Source organism: Thamnophis elegans, unplaced genomic scaffold (assembly GCF_009769535.1).
Source record: "Thamnophis elegans isolate rThaEle1 unplaced genomic scaffold, rThaEle1.pri scaffold_147_arrow_ctg1, whole genome shotgun sequence".
In the NCBI taxonomy this organism is placed as follows: domain Eukaryota; kingdom Metazoa; phylum Chordata; class Lepidosauria; order Squamata; family Colubridae; genus Thamnophis; species Thamnophis elegans.
In genome coordinates this window covers 1-19,650 of record NW_022473616.1, presented here as the reverse complement: position 1 = coordinate 19,650, position 19,650 = coordinate 1, and the positions used below count along the sequence as shown (strand labels likewise).

Sequence of the window (19,650 nt, the reverse complement as noted above, 5' to 3'; positions counted from 1 at the left end):
CACCCCCCACCCCCATTTTAAAGGGTCTGTAATCGATAAATATCCCACTAAACACAACACAGCAGAGCTGAGCAAAATGGATCAACCTTTGGTTACAGAGCCTATAATTCCCCGCTTCGATGGCGGCAGACCGAGGTGACAGGAATCCATGGGGCCTGCAATCCAGGGCCCAGATTCGGGAAAGCTTCGCTTGGGAAGCCTGCGGCCTTCAAAGCACCGAACTCATTTCCCAGAGAACCGCGCGAGTTAAAGCTCTTTTTTTGTGTGGGGGGGGGGAAATCCTCGGTGGGCCGTTCTCGCGAGATCTCTCTCTGAGACGGGCGAGGGCAAGAAGTCCCTATCTCTGAAATCAAATCTACAAAGAACAGATATTCGCCGTGATTGCGATACGAAGAACTCTCTTTCCCGTCATGCTGCGCGCGCAGGCCACGCTCACCCGGGCTCCGCGAAGGAAAAAAATGTCGCGAGACGTGCCAGACGTCACGTGACGCAGTGGCGTCACGGACTACGGAGGCCGATGCTTGCTCAGTGAATGGCGAAGGGAGGAAATACGTCGAGGCGTCACTTCCGCTTCCTTTATCTGGATCTTTTTCTTTATTTTTTTTAAAGAGCCTCGCCCTCTTGGGGCCGAGAGAGAGAGAGAGAGAGAGAGAGAGAGAGAGAGCACGCAGGCGCGCCGGGGGGGGGGAGGGCGCGAGTGTGACGTCACCGCGTGAGGTCAGCGTCTCGGCCCGATGATGCGTCGCTGACGCGCAACGCGTCCGCCACGGGGCCCGGACCGTCGCCCTTGTTGCTATGGCGACCCTGCCCGCCGGGTCAAGGGGTCACGGCGCGCCCTGGTGAGCGGGGGGCTGGCGTCTCGGGGAGGGGGGGTCCCACGTGGCGGGAGGGAGGGAAAGCCAGGCCCGGGCGGGCTTCCCTACGACTGTTGGGGCGTCGGGCCTAGCGGGGGAGGAGGGGAAGGGAGGGAGGGGGCTTTGGGGAGCAGGACCCCCTCCTCAAATCCATCCAAGGAAGGAAGGTTCGCCATTCCCCAAGCCGAGCTGAAAGTGGAGGGGCGCAACAGGGCGGGGTGTGGTGGGGGAAAGCTTCCCTCCTTGGCTGATTTGAGGCGAGGGTCCTGCTTCCCACCTCACAAGGAAAGGGAGGACATCCTTTTGGGGGAGGGGGTCTGGCCCTGCAGTGACATCTCTTCCCCCCTCCCCCGGGCTCTTTGTTCTGGTGTGGAGGGAGAGCATTAGTTATGGTGGGGTGGGGTCGGGGGTGGGTGGACGGGGAGGGGAAGGTGGGAGGGTTTGCCCGGGGAAGTTTGGCAGGTGGGGAGGGGAAGGAGAGAGAGAGAGGGAAGAAGAAAGGGGGAATGAAAAAGAAACAGAAGAGAAGGGAATAAGAGAAAGCGGATGGAAGATAGTGTTGGAAGAAATGTCCTTCTGGGTTCGGCTCCAAGTGGGGAAAAAGACACTGGAGACATGGAGGCTGCTTGGAAAGATGGTTTTAATGGTGGACAGGACCACATGGCTTGAGTCCTGAACAGAAAAGGTGATCACATGCTTCAATGTTGGTGGAGAAAAGAGAAGGAAGGGCCTGAGATGGTGAAAGGCCCTGGTTTTATGCCCTCTCTGGCCTTTGATCTTGAGCTTGTATTCTGATTGGTTGTCAGACTCCCATGGGGCCATGCAGGGGCAATTCTCTAGGCTGCGTTTTGAATCCAGGTTTGAGTTCTCAGATGCCATGTGGTGAGTTGGGTAAAGGGCCAATATTATCATGCCTTAATACCATCACTCTGGAGCTGAATGGGAGAACTCTTTATTATGTAAAGTAGACTAGCTCAGGCTTTAATGGCTCATTGACAAAGGGGGGATGGGCAGGAAGCTGCAAGCAGCTATTCTGGCTTTTAAAACATGTTTCTTCCTTTTCACATCCTGAGAAATATTCTGTGTTTTCAATATTTCCTAGGATATTTCATTTTTCTGGGAGAGGGCTGGGTGATAACTTCCTACAATAGAACAAGAGAGAATGAGAAAGAGAATGAGAGAAAAAGAGGATGGAGGGAGCATGAGAAAGTGGGAATGAAAGAAAGAAGAGAGGATGAGAGAGACGATGAACAGAGAGAGAGAAAGAGAATTGGAGAGAATGGGAAAATAGAACAAGAAAGGATGAAAGCTAGAGAATCTGAGACAGAGAGAAAGAGAAAGGAAGGAAGGAGGGACGGTGAGAAAGAATGAAAGAGAAAGAAGAGAATGAAAAAGAGGATGGAAGAGAGAATTGAGAATGAGAAAGAGAGAATGAAAGACAGAAAGAAGTGAATATGAGAGAGAGAAAGAATCAGAGAGAAAGAAATAATGAAAGAGAATCAGAGAAAGAAAATGAAAGAAAGGATGGAGAATAAAAGAAAGAATGTGAAAGGATGAAAGAATAAGAGTGAGAGAATCAGAAAGACAGAATGAGAAAAAAAGCGAATGAGAAAGAATGAGAGAGGAGAGGAGAGAAGAGAATGAGAAAGGATGAAAGAGAGAATGAGAGAGGGAGAATGAGAAAGGAGAGAGAGAATGAGAAAGAGACAATGAAAGGTAGAGAGAGAGAAAGAGAAATAAGAGGGAGAGGAGAAAGGAGAAAGAATGAAAGAGAAAGAAAAAAGAATGGGAAAGAGAACTAAAGAGAGAAAGAGAATGAAAGAGAGAGAGACAAATAGAAAATGAAAGAGAGGGGAATGAGAAAGAGGGAGGGAGAAAAAAAGAATGGGAGTTGACAGTGGAGGAGATTCCCATGACTTTGGATGGCCTGGGGATGGAATGGCATCCTGACAAATGGGCTGTTTTTTCCTTTGGTGGAGTTGGGGGCAGGGGGTCCCTCCCTCCTGCCTTGAGGAGAGGGGTTGGACTAAAAGACCTCTAAGGTCCCTTCCTTGTCTGGTGGTGGTGGTGTCTGTGTCTTGGTTTGCCTTCTATTCAGCCTAGGTTTGAACCCTGAGCTTCAGCAGAATAACAGAAGAGAGTTGGAAGGGACCTCGGGGGTCTTCTAGTCCACCCCCGTGCTCAAGCAGGAGACCCTAAACCATTTCAAGCAAGTGACTGTCTAGTCTCTTTTTAAAAACCTCCCGTGATAGAGCACCCTCAACCTCTGGTGGCAAGCTGTTCCACTGGTTCATTCAATCAATCAGTCAGTCAGTCAATCAATCAATCAGTCAGTCAATCAGAATAGAACTGGAAGGGATCTTGGAGGTCTTCTAGTCCAACCCCCTGCTTGAGGCAGGTCTCATCTTGAAAACCCATTGATGAAGCACCCACAACTTCTGGTGGCAAGCCGTTCCACTGGTTAATTGTCCTCACTGTTAGGAGGTTTCTCCTTCATTCCATGTTCCTTCTCTCCTCAGTTAATTTTCCATCCGTTGTTTCTTCTCCTCCCTTCCGGTGTTTTGGAAAATAAGTTGACACCCCACCACCGCTGTTCTTTGGGGCAGCCCCTCAAATACTTGAATATTGATCCCCCCCCCCGCCCGCCCGCCCCCCCCCCCCCGGGTCCTCCTCCTTTGAAAAAAAACTAGACTGGACTTCCTCAATTTCAACATTGTGTCCCGAAAAGAAATTTTATATTTTCCTGATTTATGCAGGGACTTTCTGAAAAACCAACCGAAATAAATGGATTGGGGGGGGGGGGGGGAGAAAAAAATATCGCTCCATGCTGGGATGAAAAAAATGCTCACCCATTCCTGGAAAATTCTCCCCACAGGTGCAAATTACCCAGGTAAGTTGGAAGGATGAGGATGCTTTTGTGATGCTGGCCTCAATGATGTGTATGTGTATCAATAAAAATACAAAACAAACGTATGTGTGTATTTGTGTGTGTGATGTTTTATCAAGAATAAAATCAAAACTCTGTATGTGTGTATGTATTATCCATAAGAATAAAATACAAAACTAGTTGTACATAAGTGTGTGTATGTATATATAAATTAAAAAGTGCTTTATCAGTAGGAACAAAACAGACACCCCCCATGCATCCAATAGTAGCAACAGCAAAAAAAAAATGTGTGTACATAAAAGGAAAAAAAAGAGAAAAAATGTAAGCCCAACGCCCGACATTAAACATTAAAAAAATACTCTTTTCCGAAAAGAAAAATAATATTTTAAAAATCAATTCTCTTTAACATAGGGGGTCTGTATAATATTCAATGTCTATTAAAGAAGGAATGAAGTCAGAAACTTTCTTCTTATTTAACCAGAAAACTATGTAACTGTTCAGATGAGGTCATCTTAATTAGTTCAGCCGCTCCTTGCCTTACGATGCTTCCCTTAGTGACCGTTTGACGTTACAATGCTATTGGAAAAAGGAACTTAGGACTTTTTAAAACACTTTATGGGCATTACAGCACCCCTGTGGTCAGACTTTTGAAAACTGACTCACATTTACGACGGTCTCAACATCCCAGGGCTCACGCGATCCCCTTTTGCACCTTCTGACCAGCAAACTCAACTGGGAAGCCCGATTCATTTAGCAACTGGCGAGTACGATCGTAAAATGGGGCCGTAACAAATCACTTAACAAATGTCTCACTCAGCAATGTCTGTTTGGGGCTCGATTGTGCTTGTAAGTTAAGGACTGCCTTGATATAAATTATATAAATTATATATATGTATGTATGTATGTATATATATGTATATATATTTACAGACACACACACACACACACACATATATAGTTGATAAATAAATGAAGGAAGACTAGTATAGATCTATTTCAAGCTATTTAGCTCTTACCAGCTAGCCATACCCTTACTGGGATATGAACTTGGGCTATTTTACATGTTAAGCAGTTATAAGAACCTCTGAGCTGCAAGCTCTCCTCCCTTACCAGCTGATCATATCCTCCCTTATCATATGTATATATGTGTAGCGGTCTCTGCCGCTGGGTATGGGGTCTCCTACTTGAGCAGGGTGTTGGACTAGATGACATCCAAGGTCTCTTCGAACTCTGTGTTTCCAAGATGGGTTTTGTAGTTGCTAGCTTCCAAATGGTTTGAGCAGAGGGATGTAGGTGTGTATGATTTTTTTCTCCCCAGCAGGTAACGCTTGAGCTGGTCTTCCTCCTCAAGGAGCTCTGAAAACTTTCACCATCTCTGGATGTTGTGATGGAGAACTACGAGCTGGTGACTTCTCTTGGTAAGAGACGTCCTGATGGCATTTGCTAGTGTGGTAATGAAACGTCTGCCAGGAACCTCCCAGCTCAGAGAGCACCCAGGACGCCACAGCCTTTCTTCCTCCTCCTCCTCCTCCTCCTCCTCTTCTTCTTCTTCCTCCCCCTCCTCTTTTTCCTCCTCCACAAGCCCCATTCCTTTCTTGCACTGATGGCATTTGCTAGTTTGGTAATGAAACATCTGCCAGGAACCTCCCAACTCAGCACCAAGGACCCCACAGTTCCTCCTCCTCCCAAACCCCACTACCTTGTGGCACTGATAATGTTCCCTAGTTGGGTCATGGAATGTCTGCAAGGAAACCACAAACTCAGAGAGTACCAGGGACCCCACAGTCCTTCCTCCTCGTCCTCCCACTCCCCACTCCTTGCAAGCCCCATTCCTTTCTTGCACTGATGGTGTTACCTAGTTTGGTGATGAAAAGTCTGCCAGGAAACCATCAAGCTCAGGGAGCACCAGGAACCCCACAATCCTCCCCCTCCTCCTCAGGTGGGGCAGCCTAAGCACCCCTCCCTCCTGAGTCCCAGGAAAGAGCAGTCCTTTGGCCAGTCTTGCCAGGCTGTGACCCGCCATGTCGAATCTTTTCCAGGCTATCCAGTTCTCAAACCCGATCTCCTGTCTCGGATCGAGCGGGTTGGAGAGCAGTGCGTGGGCGACCAGCTGGATTCCACCCGTGGGATTCCCACCGATCCATGTGCAGGTACGTCCATGGGCTGCTCCCATGTACACACACACATACACACACCCATACTGGCCAGGGTTCGGATAGCACAATTATTTTTCATTCCTTTGGGTTTCATTTCCTGACCCTCTGCGTAGGGCCCAGTTGACACTTTGTTGCCACTTTTAGAGACTTTTCCTCCTCGCCGGGAGGGGAAATAAATATTACAATGAAAAATATAAACACCACAATACAATAATTCTGCTCCCAAAAGCCAGCGCCCTTTTGGTTGTGTTGAATTCAAGATTAGCTTGATAGTTGAGGCAGCTTGGTGTAAGGGTGAAGGTGCTGGCCTAGAAACCAGGAGACTGGGAGTTCTAGTCCCGCCTTAGGCATGCAAACCATCTGGGTGGCTTTGGGCCAAAGTTTCCAAGTTTAATAGAATTTGTATGCCGCCCACTCCCATAGGGACTCTGGGCAGCTCACAACAGACAAGAAACATTTAAAATTTAAAAAATAGAAATAAAAAATACAGTATTAAAATTCACATTACCCATTCCATCTAAGCGGGGCTGAATATCAATCAACAGCCCCAGGCCTGCCGGAACAGCCAGGTCTTGATGGCTTTACGGAAGGCTGGGAGAGTGGTAAGGGTCCGGATCTCTGCAGGTAGATCGTTCCACAGGGCCGGCGCAGCAACAGAGAAGGCCCTCCCCCAGGGAGTCGCCAGCCAGCATTGTCTGGTTGACGGCACCCGGAGGAGGCCCAACCTGTGCGATCTTGTTGGTCGTTGGGAGGTAAGTGGCAGGAGGCGGTCTCTCAGGTAGCCAGGTCCTAAACCATGTAGGGCTTTAAAAGTAACGACTAGCACCTTGAAGCGCGTCCGGAGACCAATAGGAAGCCAGTGCAGCTCGTGGAGGATAGGTGTAATGTTGGTGTATCTAGATACACCCCATATCGCTCGCGCGGCTGCGTTCTGGACCAGCTGTAGTCTTTGAACACTCTTCAGGGGCAGCCCCATGTAGAGCGCGTTACAGTAATCCAGTGTTGAGGTGACGAGGGCATGAGTGACTATTCGAAGTGCCTCCCGGTCCAGGTAGGGCCGCAACTGGTGCACCAGGCGAACCTGGGCGAAAGCCCCCCTGGTCACAGCTGACAGATGGTGCTCTAACGTCAGCTGTGGGTCCAGGAGGACGCCCAAATTGCGGGCCCTCTCTGAGGGGTGTATAATTTCACACCCCCCCCCCCCAGGCTAAGAGGTGGAATGTGTGGACTAATCTTGGGAGGCAGCATCAATAGCCACTCGGTCTTGTCTGGATTGAGTGCAAGCTTGTTCGCTCCCATCCAGACCCTGACAGCCTCCAGGCACTGGCACATCACTTCCACTGCTTCGCTGAGTTGGCACGGGGCGGACAGATACAATTGAGTATCGTCCGCATATTGATGATATTTGATCCCGTGCCGCTGGATGATCTCACCCAGCGGCTTCATGTCGATGTTAAATAGGAGGGGGGACAGGACCGAACCCTGCGGCACCCCATAGTTGAGGGGCCTAGGGGTCGACCTCTGTCCTCCAACCAACACCGACTGCGACCTGTCCGAGAGGTAGGAGGAGAACCACCTTAAAACGGTGCCTCCCACTCCCACCTCCCATAACCGTCGCAGAAGGATACCATGGTCGATGGTATCGAAGGCCGCTGAGAGGTCAAGAAGCACTAGGATAGAGGAATGTCCTCTATCCCTGGCCCGCCAGAGATCATCGATCAGCGCGACCAAAGCAGTTTCTGTGCCATAACCAGGCCTGAAACCCGACTGAAAGGGATCCAGATAATCTGCTTCATCCAAGGTCCGCCGGAGTTGAAAGGCTACTACCTTCTCAACAACCTTCCCTACGAATGGGAGGTTGGAGACTGGGCGATAGTTGTTTAAAATGGCTGGATCCAGGGATGGTTTCTTAAGGAGGGGTCTCACCACCGCATCCTTTAGAGGATGTGGGAAGGATCCCTCCAGAAGAGAGGTGTTAACAATCCTCTGGAGCCAGCCACGTGTCACCTCCCTGCTGGTCGAGACCAGCCAGGAGGGACACGGGTCCAGTAAACAGGTGGAGGCACTCACTGCTCCCATGGCCTTGTCCACTTCCTCAGGAACGTCAAGTTGAAATCACCAGGAGATTGGGAGTTCTAGTTCCACCTTCATTACGAAAACCCGCCAAATGACTTTGGGCTGGTCCCCCTCTCTCAGCCCAGTCCCACCTCACAGACATGGCCCAAATCAGGGCTGCCTTATGGGCTTGGTGGTACCTGGAGATGAGCTGCCTCAAAGCACATCTCTTCCCATCCTTCCAGAAAATTCAGTGAAGGAGAATTCACAGGCTCACCTGTTCCTTTTGTGATCTCTTCCCCCCCCCCTCCCCCCAGGTTACCGTTTTTTCAAACCCGAGAGCCTGTCTTGGATTGAACGGTGGGAGGAACTCGGAGTCACCGACCGTCAGAAGTTGGAGGAAGGCAAACTTTGCGCAGGTTTCTGCCAAGGTAGGCAATGCTGGGGAGCGCCAGGTTTTATGGTGGAGCAAAACCAGGAATTTTTCTCCAGTACCCAAGCAAATCAGCATACATGCAAACAACAGAAAAAATAATATCAATACAAGTGGGAAATTAATAATAAAAATAACAGCATTGGTCCATGAGGGCGAACCTATGCCACACGTACCCGAAGTGGCATACAGATATGTCACCTGGCACACGCAGTGTTGCCCATTCCTTTTCCGGGTTTCTGGTACGTATGCGCACACAACGAACAGCTGTCCTTTGTGCGTGCGGCAGTGCCGGAAACCAGAAAAGCTGGTCTTCCAGTTTCCGGTGTGAACATGCACTCCAGCCAGCTGATTGGGGCGTGCCCATGCGCAGCAGTAACCGGAAGACTTGCTGGCAGACGCGCAGGCACACGCCGGAAACTGGAAGTTCATTTTCCAGTGTGCGCATGCCCCCTGGGTGCACACGAAGTGCTCCCTTTTTGGCATTCGGTGCTGGAAAGGTTCACCATCACTGGTATAGGTTGTCCTCGACTTAATACCACAATTGAGCTGAACATTTTTCACGTAAAGCAAGACAAGTTCAATTTTGCCTCCTTTTACTAACTTTCTGGTCACAGTAGTTAACTGAATCACTGCAGCTGGTACGTCAGTAACACAGTTGTTAAGTGAATCTGGCTTGCCCCGTGACTTAGCTGGTTGGAAGGTTGCAAAAGGGGGATCCATGTGACTCCGGCACATTGCAACTATTGTAAATATGAATAGGTTTGCAAAAATTTCATCTCGATTTTGTTCATGTGACCATGGGGATGTCGTGTTGGAAACGTTGAAAAACGGCCATAAGTCACTTGGTTTGGTGCCGTTGTAACGTTAAACTGTCACTAAAGTCGAGGACTACCTGTCTTAAGGTCACACTATGGGTTAATATACAGAGAGATGGATTCAGGTACAATGTCTGAGCAGTTAAAGACTCTGAATTAAAACTGACAGCCCACGTTTGAGACCTGAGTTCCTCAGATGGGGTGAGTTCCCATTACCAGCTCCAGCTCCAGCTTCTGCTAGCAGTTCGAAAGTGCAAGCAGATTAACAGGTACCAATTTGATGGGAAGGTAACAGCGTTCTGTGTGCCTTTGACGTATAGCCATACCGGGGACCAATGGAAGCATCTTCGGACAATGCAGGCTCCCTCGGCCGAGAAACGGAGAGGAGTGTCGTGTCCCAGAATCGGAAACGAGTGGACGGGGAAACTGTTAACCTTTTACGTAGACTTTAGGAAGTCGCAGAAAATAAAAACATAATGTCACATACACTTACCGTAGCATGGCGGTCCAGTTCAGGAGGGGAGGGGATATTCTATGAGTGGCAGGCATGTGTGTGCCCGCCCCTCACATGAGTGCAGCTGGGCACACAAGTGCCAGTTGCTCGTGTGAGAGCTGCGCTTATATATACCCTTGTGCCCCAATTCCAAATAAGCCGCAGCTTGTGGGTTGGGGACCCTTGCACTATTTTATTTCTTTCATTTGTGTCCCCCCCCCCTTTTTTTGTCCACTCTGGAACAGCCGCTGGACGGAGCAAAGTGATCAAGGAAGAAGAGGGCGGCCAGAAAGGCTTTGTGGCCAGCTTGGAACGCTATCAGCTCTTCCCCGAGAGTTCCCGGGCAGGTCTGTTCCTGGCCCCTAACCCCGGGCAGCTGAGACCTCAACCCCGGGTCAAGAAGGAGGAAGCAGCCTCCTGTGAGCCCAGCCTGGGCGGCCCTGGACGTCCCTCCCAAGGCCTGGGTTCAGGCCCCTTCACTTGCCTGGTTTGCGGCAAGTGTTTCCGGCAGAAGCAAGGGCTGATCACCCACGGGCGCATCCACACCGGCGAAAAGCCCTACCCATGCCTGGAGTGCGGCAAGCGCTTCCGCCAACGCCCCAACCTGCTGACCCACCAGAGGGTCCACACCGGCGAGCGGCCGTTCCCCTGTCTGCGCTGCGGCAAACGCTTCAGCCAAAAGGCCAACCTGGCAGCCCACCAGCGCACCCATGCCGTGCTGGAGGGGCTGATTGCACCCGAGCCAAAGGTCCCAGTGCCGCGTGGCAGCCGCTCGATGGAGAAGCCCTTCCCTTGCAGTGTCTGTGGGAAGAGCTTCAGCCAGCGGCCGAACCTCATCACCCACCAGCGCATCCACACCGGCGAGAAACCCTTCCCCTGCACCGAGTGTGGCAAGCGCTTCAACCAGCGGGCCAACCTCATCACCCACCGACGGATCCACTCGGGAGAGCGCCCCTTCCCCTGCGCCACCTGCGGGCGCTGTTTTAGCCAGAAGGGCAACCTGGCGGCCCACCAGCGCACGCACTCGCAGCAGAGGCCCCACGCCTGCTCCTGCTGCCCCAAACGCTTCAAGGGGGAGTCGGCTCTACGCGCTCACCAGCGTACCCATCGGCAGGTGCTGGGCGCCGATCCACTGACTAGCACCCTCCTGGCCACGCCTGCACTACAACAAGCCCTCCCGGGGGACCCCGCTTCGGCTGCGCAGCGAGCCACTCCGGCCCCCCGTCCGGATCCTTCCGGACATCCCTCCCCCAATGTTCACCGACCAGCCCCCTCCGGGCAACATGGGGCCCCTCATGGGCAGAGTCTTCCTGCGGACTCGCCCCCTGGTCAACACACGGCTGGCCCCTCGATGCACCTTCAAGGAGTGGCCCCTGGCTCGGAGCAGGGCCCGAAGCTGAGCGTTCCACCCACCATTCTGGATCCCCATGTGGAGATGCTCCATTGCCAACGCCGGCTGGGCCTCCCGTTGCTGCCCAGCTCCAGCGCCCATTCAGTCGTGCCAATGGGGCAACCCCCTCCTATCACCTCGAAGCCCAAGGGGTTGTCAGACGCCCCCCAGCCCACCACCACTGTGGAAGCCCCAAGTGAGATGCTTCACTGCCTCTGCCATACTGGCAGGGCCTCTTTGGTCATTCCGCACACCCCACATCTGGGGCAGCTCCAACCCGGCAACAGGGACGCCCCGGGCCGCGCCTGGCTGGGCCTCCCCTGCCCGACACGCACCCTTCAGCTCCAGCAGGGTGGCCAGACGCACCCAGCCGCTCCTAATCCCAGACTGTGTTCGATTCCTGATTCTTTGCGGTAGCTTGCCTGCGCGGGGCAAGCACAGATCGGCTGGGGCTGGACTCCCCTCGGATTCCCCCCCCTCCACCGGCAGCACCCTGTGGGGCGGACCGCAGGATTTATGCATGTATCCTAAACCGGGAAGCTTCCATCTGCCCCTTCCTACTCTAGGGACACACATGGACCCTCCTTGGATCTAACCTACCTGACCAAGACTCTTTCTGTCTCAAGAGGCAATCCATCCTTCCAGCAAGGGTACTCCCTCCCCTCCCAAAGTGTCACATGGCAGAAGGACCAAAACCGTGCCCACCTTGTCTTACTGCACCTGAATCTCTCTGGATGTGCCTCATCTACCCCTGAACAGACAGAAGGAAAGACCGAGAATTTGGCAGCAGTCCAAACGGGAAGTGAAGGTGGAAGAGCGCCTCCCCATTCTTGGAAACTTGACTGAAGGTTGCACCCCTCAATAAACCCTGGTTGGGGGGAGTGCCTCGTACCTGGACACGACTCTTGGCGCACCCCCAACATGGTGGTTCTGCTATGTTACGGCTTTTTAAAGCTGCCTCGGAGACTCCGTGGTCCCCGTTCCCCCCCTTGCTTTCCTCCGAAAGGAAACGTTGAAATAACTGGTTGCAGAAATGTACCGTCGGCATCGTGCTGCTGCTGTGCAAATCGGACGGCTGAACTCTTGGTGAGGGAGTGCCGGCTTTGTGCCAAACTGAACAGGCCGGTGGTCATTCTCCCCATATGTCCATCACAGTGATGCAGAACTTGGATGTTTTTGGGGGTGTGGGGAGGGATTTCGCACCTCCCACAGGGGGAAAAAGACATTGGGGAGGGGCTCTGCCTGGCACTCAACTCCGGGAGTTAATGAGCCCTCAGGTCAGGAAAGCCACATTCCGCCCCCCCCCCCTCCAGCCATATGGGGCTGTCTTGGGGGTGGGACAAGTCAGAAGGAAACACCACCACCCCTCTACTCCCAACAGCTGGACTAGAAAGGCCTGATGCTTGCGGGGAGCCGACACCAAAGAGGTTGGATTGTGGTGGGGCTGAAAGACGGGTGGGGTCCTCGCACAAAGAGGGGTGCCAGAATGAACAAGAAGCACTTTAGAACGGCCTGTTGCCCCTGGACTTGCCCCCCTGCCCGTGTGGCACCCACGCCTTTTCACGGGGCTGCCAAAAGGGAGAAAGCTGGATTTTTGTGTGTGTGTGGGGGGGTGTCTGTGCCTTAAGCTGGGAAGCCTTCCTGGAAAGAAAGAGGGATGGGGTCTCCTTTCGCATGGCAGGGCCCCAAGAAGGTCAAATGTACAAAGGAAGCCCGCTGGGGGTCCAGGCTTATGACGGGGAGGGAGGGGGAATAGTGACAGCCTCCCCTCCTCCCGCCAAAGTCTGCAAGGGATGAATGTGGGGCAGTAGGACTCGGTGCCCGTTGAGCTAGGCTGATTTCGGGGGCCAGAGGTGGCACAGATTTTATCTGGGGAACGGACAGAGGTGTTGATGGCGACAGATGTGGTTGAGCGTGCAATTGGTGTGAGGAGGGAGAATGCTTAGCTCGTGCTGGGATGTGTACATGGGCACACAGAGTGGCAGCTTCGTGCATTGGTTGGCTGGCGGGGTGAGATTTGTCAGGAACTTTGATTGACTTGCAGTCGGCAGCCCAGGTGATGGAGGGTGCTCTGAGGGGTGCATTCTTCTAACTAAGTCTTTGCTCAGCGTTGTACCCCGAGATAAAACCACCCAGAAGTTGGGGGGTGGGGGGACCTTTTTTTAAAAAAACTGATGAAATTCAGCCATGCCAGTCTGGAGGCATGTTGAGGGCTTGGTCCATCGCTAAGGAACAGATGGACTCAACCTCCTATCTGCCCCCCAAAAGAAACACAATTGTGGTCCAAGTTTTGTTCAAGGTCAAGTAAGTCGGAGCTGGGGCGACTTGCTCCCCATCTTCCCCGACCAAGAGTTTCGGGCAGCAGAACTGTCCTGCCTTGTTTGGCGTGGAGATAGTTTTGCCAGCATAGGGGCAGCCCCCGAAGCCAAGAGAAGCTGCAGTCAAGCCCTACAGCTGCCCCCAGGCCTCTTTCCCACATCCAGGGCCGTGGGACAGGAGTTCAAGAGACCCAGAAGGCCCTCTATCTGGGACTCTTGTGCCCCAAAATCCATGACTTGTGTTTGTTGAGTTGTCGTGCTTGGAAAACTGCTCCGACGTGCGGTTGGGCCTTTGCCTGTCGGCCAGACCCGAGATGGCTAGGAGGTGGTAGCCCTGCCCTGCCCTGTCAGCTGCTGGGCAGCCTCCAAATTCTGGCTTCAAGTTTTTGTTTTCCGTAGCTGCCCCAGAAATTGCCTCTAGAGCAGAGGAACCCAGTCCTGGTCCATGTACCGAACCAGTCCGTGGAAACAAGCGAGGCCCCATCACATGGACATCACATGCATGGGATGCAGGCAGGACGCAGAACCACGGAAAAAAACATCCTACACAGAACCGGTCTGCGGTGCCCAAATTTTGGTGGCCGCTGCACAAGAGAGAATTGACTGCCTGCTCCCCTTTATTCCTCGGGGTGCCGGGAAGCCAGGTGCAACGATCCCTCCCACTTTGGCCGGGCAAGATATGGCTTTGTAGCCCTTTGTTGTCATTTTTGGGTGAGCGTGGTCCTTTACGGGCAGCAACGGTGAGGTTGTACGACATTCTTTGCCGAAGGAGGCAGGGTTCCCCCTCCCAAAGGCTTTTTGGTAATGTTCCTTCTTCCGGGGTGCCAAGGCAGGTTGAAAAGGTGAAACATCTACCTGAGAGATTCTGAATTTTTGGCTGCTGAGGGAGGGGGGGGGGTCTGGGAAGACTCTGCAATTTTTGTTCGGATCAAATATTGCCTGCTTGCCACGAGGTCATCTGGATGCGCCCCATTCTTTGAAGTGATGAGCCGCAGCAATGCTTTCCCCATCCTGAAAGAGCGAGTTGCCATTCAGAGGCGGCCACCTTCTGGATAGTGGGTCCCCCTCGATCCTTGGGAGTGGGACGAGGCTGGAAGGATTGGGGAGAGGTCAGAGGTCAGCCCGGCAGGTAGAAATCTCTCAGCTTTGCTTCTGGGATCAGACCTGTTGACTGAGGGACCGAAGGAGGTCTCTGCTGGATCCGTCCTGCAGAGCAGCCAGTCAGTTGCTTGCGCCCCAAGCATGTAGGGCTTGCCATTTCTGTTGTCTGTGCCCCCCTTCCCAGCATTTAGGGGGGAGGGTTCTGCTCTGTGCATGGCGGTTACCCCCTCCAACCACATCGCCTTTGGATAAATGCACAACGGCCATCGCAGCTGACATTCGTTCACGCTGGACCTCCTCGACGCATCGAGATGGCTCGGCGCTCAGGATCCGGTGCAAGAATTCGGGAGGGGGTCTTCCTTCCCTACCCACCCATCCTCTTCCTTCTGCAACTGACTTTTTTTCCCCACTGAGCGGATCTGGGGTCCCTGTGAAATGGAGGTCGAGCTGCTGATGGAAGGAGATGTGAAACTGGACAGAAGAGAGACTGCTGTCCCCCGCACCCTGCAACCTTGAGCCCCAAGCCAGGAGACTCTCCACCCCATCCCTCCCCAGCCACCGGTGCTTGCATCCCCTTCCGCGAACAGCCTCCGAAAGACACCAGTTGGCCACTTCATGCCCCATGAACCAAGACGGGGCCCATAGGCCCTATTCCAGATGTATTATTATAATAATTATTATGTCTATTATTTTCTGAGCTATGTTTATTTGCAATAAAGGCTTTCTTACAGTTGCGGGGTGTGTGTTTTTGCAAGGGGGTGTGGTAGGTGCGAAAGGCATGGGACCCCAACAGCAGGAAAAGCTGGATTGCCAGCAGGAAGCTGGTTGGATCATCAAACTTTTTGGAAAAAATCTTAAGGTGCCGAAGGGCCCAAAGACGAAAACATGCGAAAAACGTCTGCAGGCTTTGGATGTGTCTCCTTTAATCAAAAGAAGGACTTGGGATGACACGATAGAAAGAGTCCAGAGTTTGAGAGGCTGCCCCAAAGAAGAAGGGGTCCACTTATTTTCCAAAGCACAGGAAGGCCAGACAAGAAACAATGGATGGAAATCAATTTGAGTGAAGCAATGTGGAATGAAGGAGAAACTTCCGAATGGTGAGGATGATGAACCGGTGAGACTGCTCGCCACTGGAAGTCGCTGGAGGTTTTGAAAGAAGAGACTGGACAGAGACTTGTTTGCAATGGTAGAGGGTCTCCTGTTTGGGGGAAGGGTTGGAGTAGAAGACCTCCAAGGTCCCTTCCATCTGTTAGTCTATGAGTCCACAAGGGTCTCCTGTTTGAGCAGAGGGTTTGACTAGACTATAGTACCTCCAAGGCCCCTTCCAACCCTGTTATTCTCTTACTCTGAATGGTGCAGGGTCTTCTGCTTGAGCAGTGTGTGTGTACTAGACTAGAAGACCTCCAAGCCTCCCTCTGGCACTATTCTCTTGAATTCGGCAGGAATTTTTTTTTTTGGGGGGGGGTGTCCCTTGCTCTAAGGAAAGCTCCCAGGACTTCCTAAAAGGAGGGGCTTCTCTCTCCACCCCATCCCAATTTAGAGTTTTATAAAAGCCTGGGGAGAGGGGCTAGGGAGACCCTACACAGACTCTGTTTCTCGCCTGCCCCAAGGTTTAGAATACAAAATATCCCTCCCACCCCTCTTGTTCCCTCCTCGATGCAGACCCTGACCCCAAAGATCGGGAAATTAAGAGGAGTGGGGTTTGGGGTAGGGTTTGAAGCCCGCAAAAAGTTTGGGAGAACATTTTTCTTCTTCCCACGGAAAGTCAAGTTGTTAGACCTGCAGAATCTAAACCCCTCCACGGCGGGGGAGGAATGGGAGTTGTTGACCCTTCGGAAGAGCCAGTGGGGAGGGGGTGTCATCCAGCTGCAAGACCGCTTTTGGAAAGGGGAAGGGTCCCTCTTTCCCTAAACCCGCTCCTTCGCCCGGGGCGATCCGAGGCGGGGAGATACATTTTGCGCGCACGGGCTGAGCGCCATCGTTTTCGGTGGGTGGGGGTAGAAAAAAGGGGGGGGTGCCCCGCCCCGCGGAAATCCGATGCTGGCGCTTCCTTGCAACGGCCGGGATCTGCAGCAGCGGATGGGTAGAAGGCTACGCTGGCCGCGGGAGAGGGTCGGAGTGCTTTCGGAGGCAGAAAGGTGGGTGGGTGGGGAGTCGGTCCGGCTTGGCCCCGCCCTCCTGCTCCGGGAGGCCATGGCAAAACTACACTTCCCGGCGTGCAGCTGTTTGTTACCTCCTCCTCCTCGGAGTGTAAATCTTGCAAGGCTAACAAAAGAGCAACCGGCTAAGCAAGCAGCAGCATCAGGACCGGCGACCCGGAGGCCGCAATACTGAGCCGCACTCTTCTCCATCCTTGCAAGATCGCCCCGCGGAAGAGTGGGGTGGGTGGGTAGGAGGGAAATTAGAGCCATGGCCAGAGGGACCCCCGCGCAGGTAGGCCGAATGGGCCCGGGTCTCTCTCTCTCTCTCTCCCCCACCCGGTGCAACCCCGACTTTCCACGCCCCAAGTGCCCTCCTCCTCCGGTCGTTGCCGGAGCTGTTTGCGGGTGCGCCGCTGCTGCTTGGCTTGCCCCCCTCCCCTTATTCTGGAAGAAAACCACCTCCTCCCCAGGAACGAGCCCCACCCCATCCCCACCTTCACATTGCTGCCCGCGCGGGGGTCGGGGTCGCTCGGCTCTTAGACCGAGGCTGAGACCCCCTCCCCAGCAGGAGGAGACGCGGGAAGGAAGGAATCCCCCCCCCCCATTTCCGTCAGGGACTTGCAAAGGGAAGGCTGACAAGGCAACCGCTACCCACTCACCCACTCAAGCGCTTCACTCATGGGACCCCGGGATGGAGCAGCGGTGGAGTGGGGGGGGGGGAGAGCAGCAGTTTTGCAGAAGATGCCCGGAAAACAACTGGAGGAGTTTCCGTGCAAAAGTGGCGCGTTTGAAACCCGTGCGTGAAAGGAAGTTGACAGCTGGGGTTCAGGCGGTCTTTGAGAAGGGGACAGAGAAGGGGGGTTCCTCCTACTGGCTTTGGGCTCTCAGAGAGCCCCCTCCCACCCTCATTTTGGCCCTGGGGTCCTCCCCTTGCCTATGGGAAGGAAGGACGGAAGGAAGGAAAGAAAAATAAAGAAGTACAAAGAAGAAAGGAACGAAGGAATGAAGGAAAGGAAAAAGAAAGGGGGGAGGGAAGGAAAAAGGAAGGAAGGCAAAAGTAAGGGGGAGGGAGGGAATGAAAGAAGGAAGGAAAAAGGAAGGGAGGAAGGAAAAGAGCAGGGAGGGAGGGAGGGAAAAGGAAGGAGGTAGGAAATAAAAAATAAGGAAGGACAAAGAAGAAAGGAAGGAAGGAAGGGAGAAAGAGAAATGGGGGGGAGAAAAAGAGGGAAGTTCTGTGGTCCCTCTGTACTTTGAGGGAGGGTCTCTCCACCTGGCTGGATGGTCCTCAGCCTGGCCCTTCTTCCTGAGCCGTCCTCATGTAGCTGTCCTCCCAACAGGTGCCAGTGGCCTTTGGGGAGGTGGCAATCTGCTTCTCGGCCGAGGAATGGGCAGAGCTGGCCGGATGGCAGAAGGACCTCTATCGCGACGTCATGGCCGAGAACTTCCAGCTGGTCTCCTCGCTGGGTAAAGCCTGGAGGGTTCCCCCGTCCCCGGGAGGGGGGGAAAGAGTCGTGGGTCATGGGGGTGGGGCATCTGGGGCTGCCCAAACGCCTCCTTTGCCATCCTGGTTGCAGACAATTTGATGCCCAGCGCAAGCTCAGTGGACCGAGTGGGCAAGGAACTGTGGCAGAGAATGACAGAGTTGGAAGAGAGCCTCAGAGGTCATCTAGTCTGCCCCCCTGTTTGAGCAGGAGACCCTTACAGAATCACAATAACAGAGTTGGAAGGGACCTTGGGGGTCATCTAGTCCAGCCCTCCTGCTCAAACAGGAGATCTTTACAGAATCGGAGATTGGTGGTACTGTGGAGGTCATCTAGTCCAACCCCCTGCTCAAGCAGGAAACCCTGACAGAATCACAGAATAACAGAGTTGGAAGGGACCTCGGAGGTCATCTAGTCCAACCCCCTTCTTTCCCTTTGCAGAATGCCTGCTGGCAATTCCTGAACTGCTATACCAGCTGGCAAGAGGAGAGGTGACCGAGATCGGCGCCGGGCCACCCCCAACGCAGGACGGGGAGTGCCCAGGTAAGGGGGAGGGGCTTCTGGGCAGGGCATTGGGGGGTCTCCCACTCTGAACAGGCTCGGGGTGTCGGGTGGTGACTCTGAAACTATCAGCCTGGATGTGGTCATTTTTTTCCCTGGATGCCAAGAGGCAAAGAGGGAATTCATTAGGGGAGATTCCCAGTTTGGGGAAGATGAGTGGTTTCGAAATACTAAATATAAAGAGGGAGGGAGGGAAGAAAAGGAAGGAAGATAGAAAGGAAGAAATAAAAAAAGCAAGAAAGAAAAGAAAAAGAGAGGAAATAAAAGAGAAAGGAAGGAAGGAAGGAAAATTGCAGAAAAGAACGAAAGAAAAAGGAAGAAAAGAAGAGGAAAAGAAAAGAGGGAGGGAGGGATGAAGGGAGCAAGGAAAAGGACAGGAAGGAAAGAAAGAAAGAGAAAAAGGGAAAAAGAAACAAAGAATGAAAGAAAGGGAAGGATGGAAGAAAAAAGGTAAAAGGGAAGAAAGAAAGGAAAGAAAGAGGAAGGACAGAAAAAAGATGAGAGAGAGAGGAGGAGAGAGAAAGGGAGGGAAGGAGGAAAGGGAAGGGTAGTAGACAGGAGAGAAAGAAAAGATAGAAAGAAAGAAAGAAAAAGAAAGAAAGCCAGTGTGGCCAAAGAGGGGGGGGGAATTCCCCAGGCATGGAGAAATGTCCCCTGTGGCCTTTGTGGGTGAGGGGTCCCTCAAAGTCAACAGGAATAGGACCTCTATTTTGTGGTGCAAACCCACCCTTGACGCAGCTCTGGAGGGGGGGGGGGAAGGGGTGGTGGTGGAAATCTTGAGCCAGGGAGAGTGTGTGTATGTGTGTGCCAAAGCCTTCCCAAATGTCCCAGGTTCAAATCCCCCCACTCTAACTGGGACACTTTGTCTCTTTGCAGTTGTGAGACCAGAGCAGGAGGCGAGAAGCACCAAGGGGTTGCCAGGGCCTCCCGAGCAGGCGAAGAAGCCTCGCGCCACCCATCCC

At 53.0% G+C, this 19,650-nt stretch overlaps 2 protein-coding genes across 3 annotated transcripts; both read left to right on the top strand.

Moving 5' to 3' along the window:
• The first annotated feature begins 676 nt into the window (after positions 1 to 676).
• LOC116523289 (zinc finger protein 92 homolog) lies at positions 677 to 15,239 on the top strand. 2 transcript variants are annotated; one of them, XM_032238391.1, is made up of 5 exons: positions 677 to 839; positions 5,063 to 5,159; positions 5,781 to 5,891; positions 8,270 to 8,383; positions 9,942 to 15,239. In XM_032238391.1, exons 2-5 carry the CDS (start codon positions 5,129 to 5,131, stop codon positions 11,501 to 11,503), a joined length of 1,818 nt encoding a protein of 605 aa, XP_032094282.1. In that variant the 5' UTR covers positions 677 to 839; positions 5,063 to 5,128; the 3' UTR covers positions 11,504 to 15,239. The 2 variants fall into 2 exon arrangements, with proteins under 2 accessions (XP_032094282.1, XP_032094281.1); XM_032238390.1 differs by having other exon boundaries at positions 5,060 to 5,159.
• A 1,385-nt stretch (positions 15,240 to 16,624) lies between these two features.
• On the top strand, positions 16,625 to 19,638 carry LOC116523290 (protein ZNF783-like; the record flags this gene model as incomplete). The annotated part of the gene is made up of 4 exons (XM_032238392.1): positions 16,625 to 16,938; positions 17,984 to 18,110; positions 18,569 to 18,670; positions 19,565 to 19,638. Coding segments are annotated over exons 1-4 (327 nt in total), but the record flags the coding sequence as incomplete, so codon positions are not given.
• Between the last annotated feature and the right edge of the window lie 12 nt (positions 19,639 to 19,650).

Bases quoted from the DNA above. Each gene is read 5' to 3' on its own strand.
- LOC116523289 (XM_032238391.1), top strand. From the start codon at position 5,129: ATGGAGAACTACGAGCTGGTGACTTCTCTTG. The intron at 5,892-8,269 runs GTACGTCCATGG...CCCTCCCCCCAG, and splicing joins TCCCACCGATCCATGTGCAG to GTTACCGTTTTTTCAAACCC. The intron at 8,384-9,941 runs GTAGGCAATGCT...ACTCTGGAACAG, and splicing joins TTGCGCAGGTTTCTGCCAAG to CCGCTGGACGGAGCAAAGTG.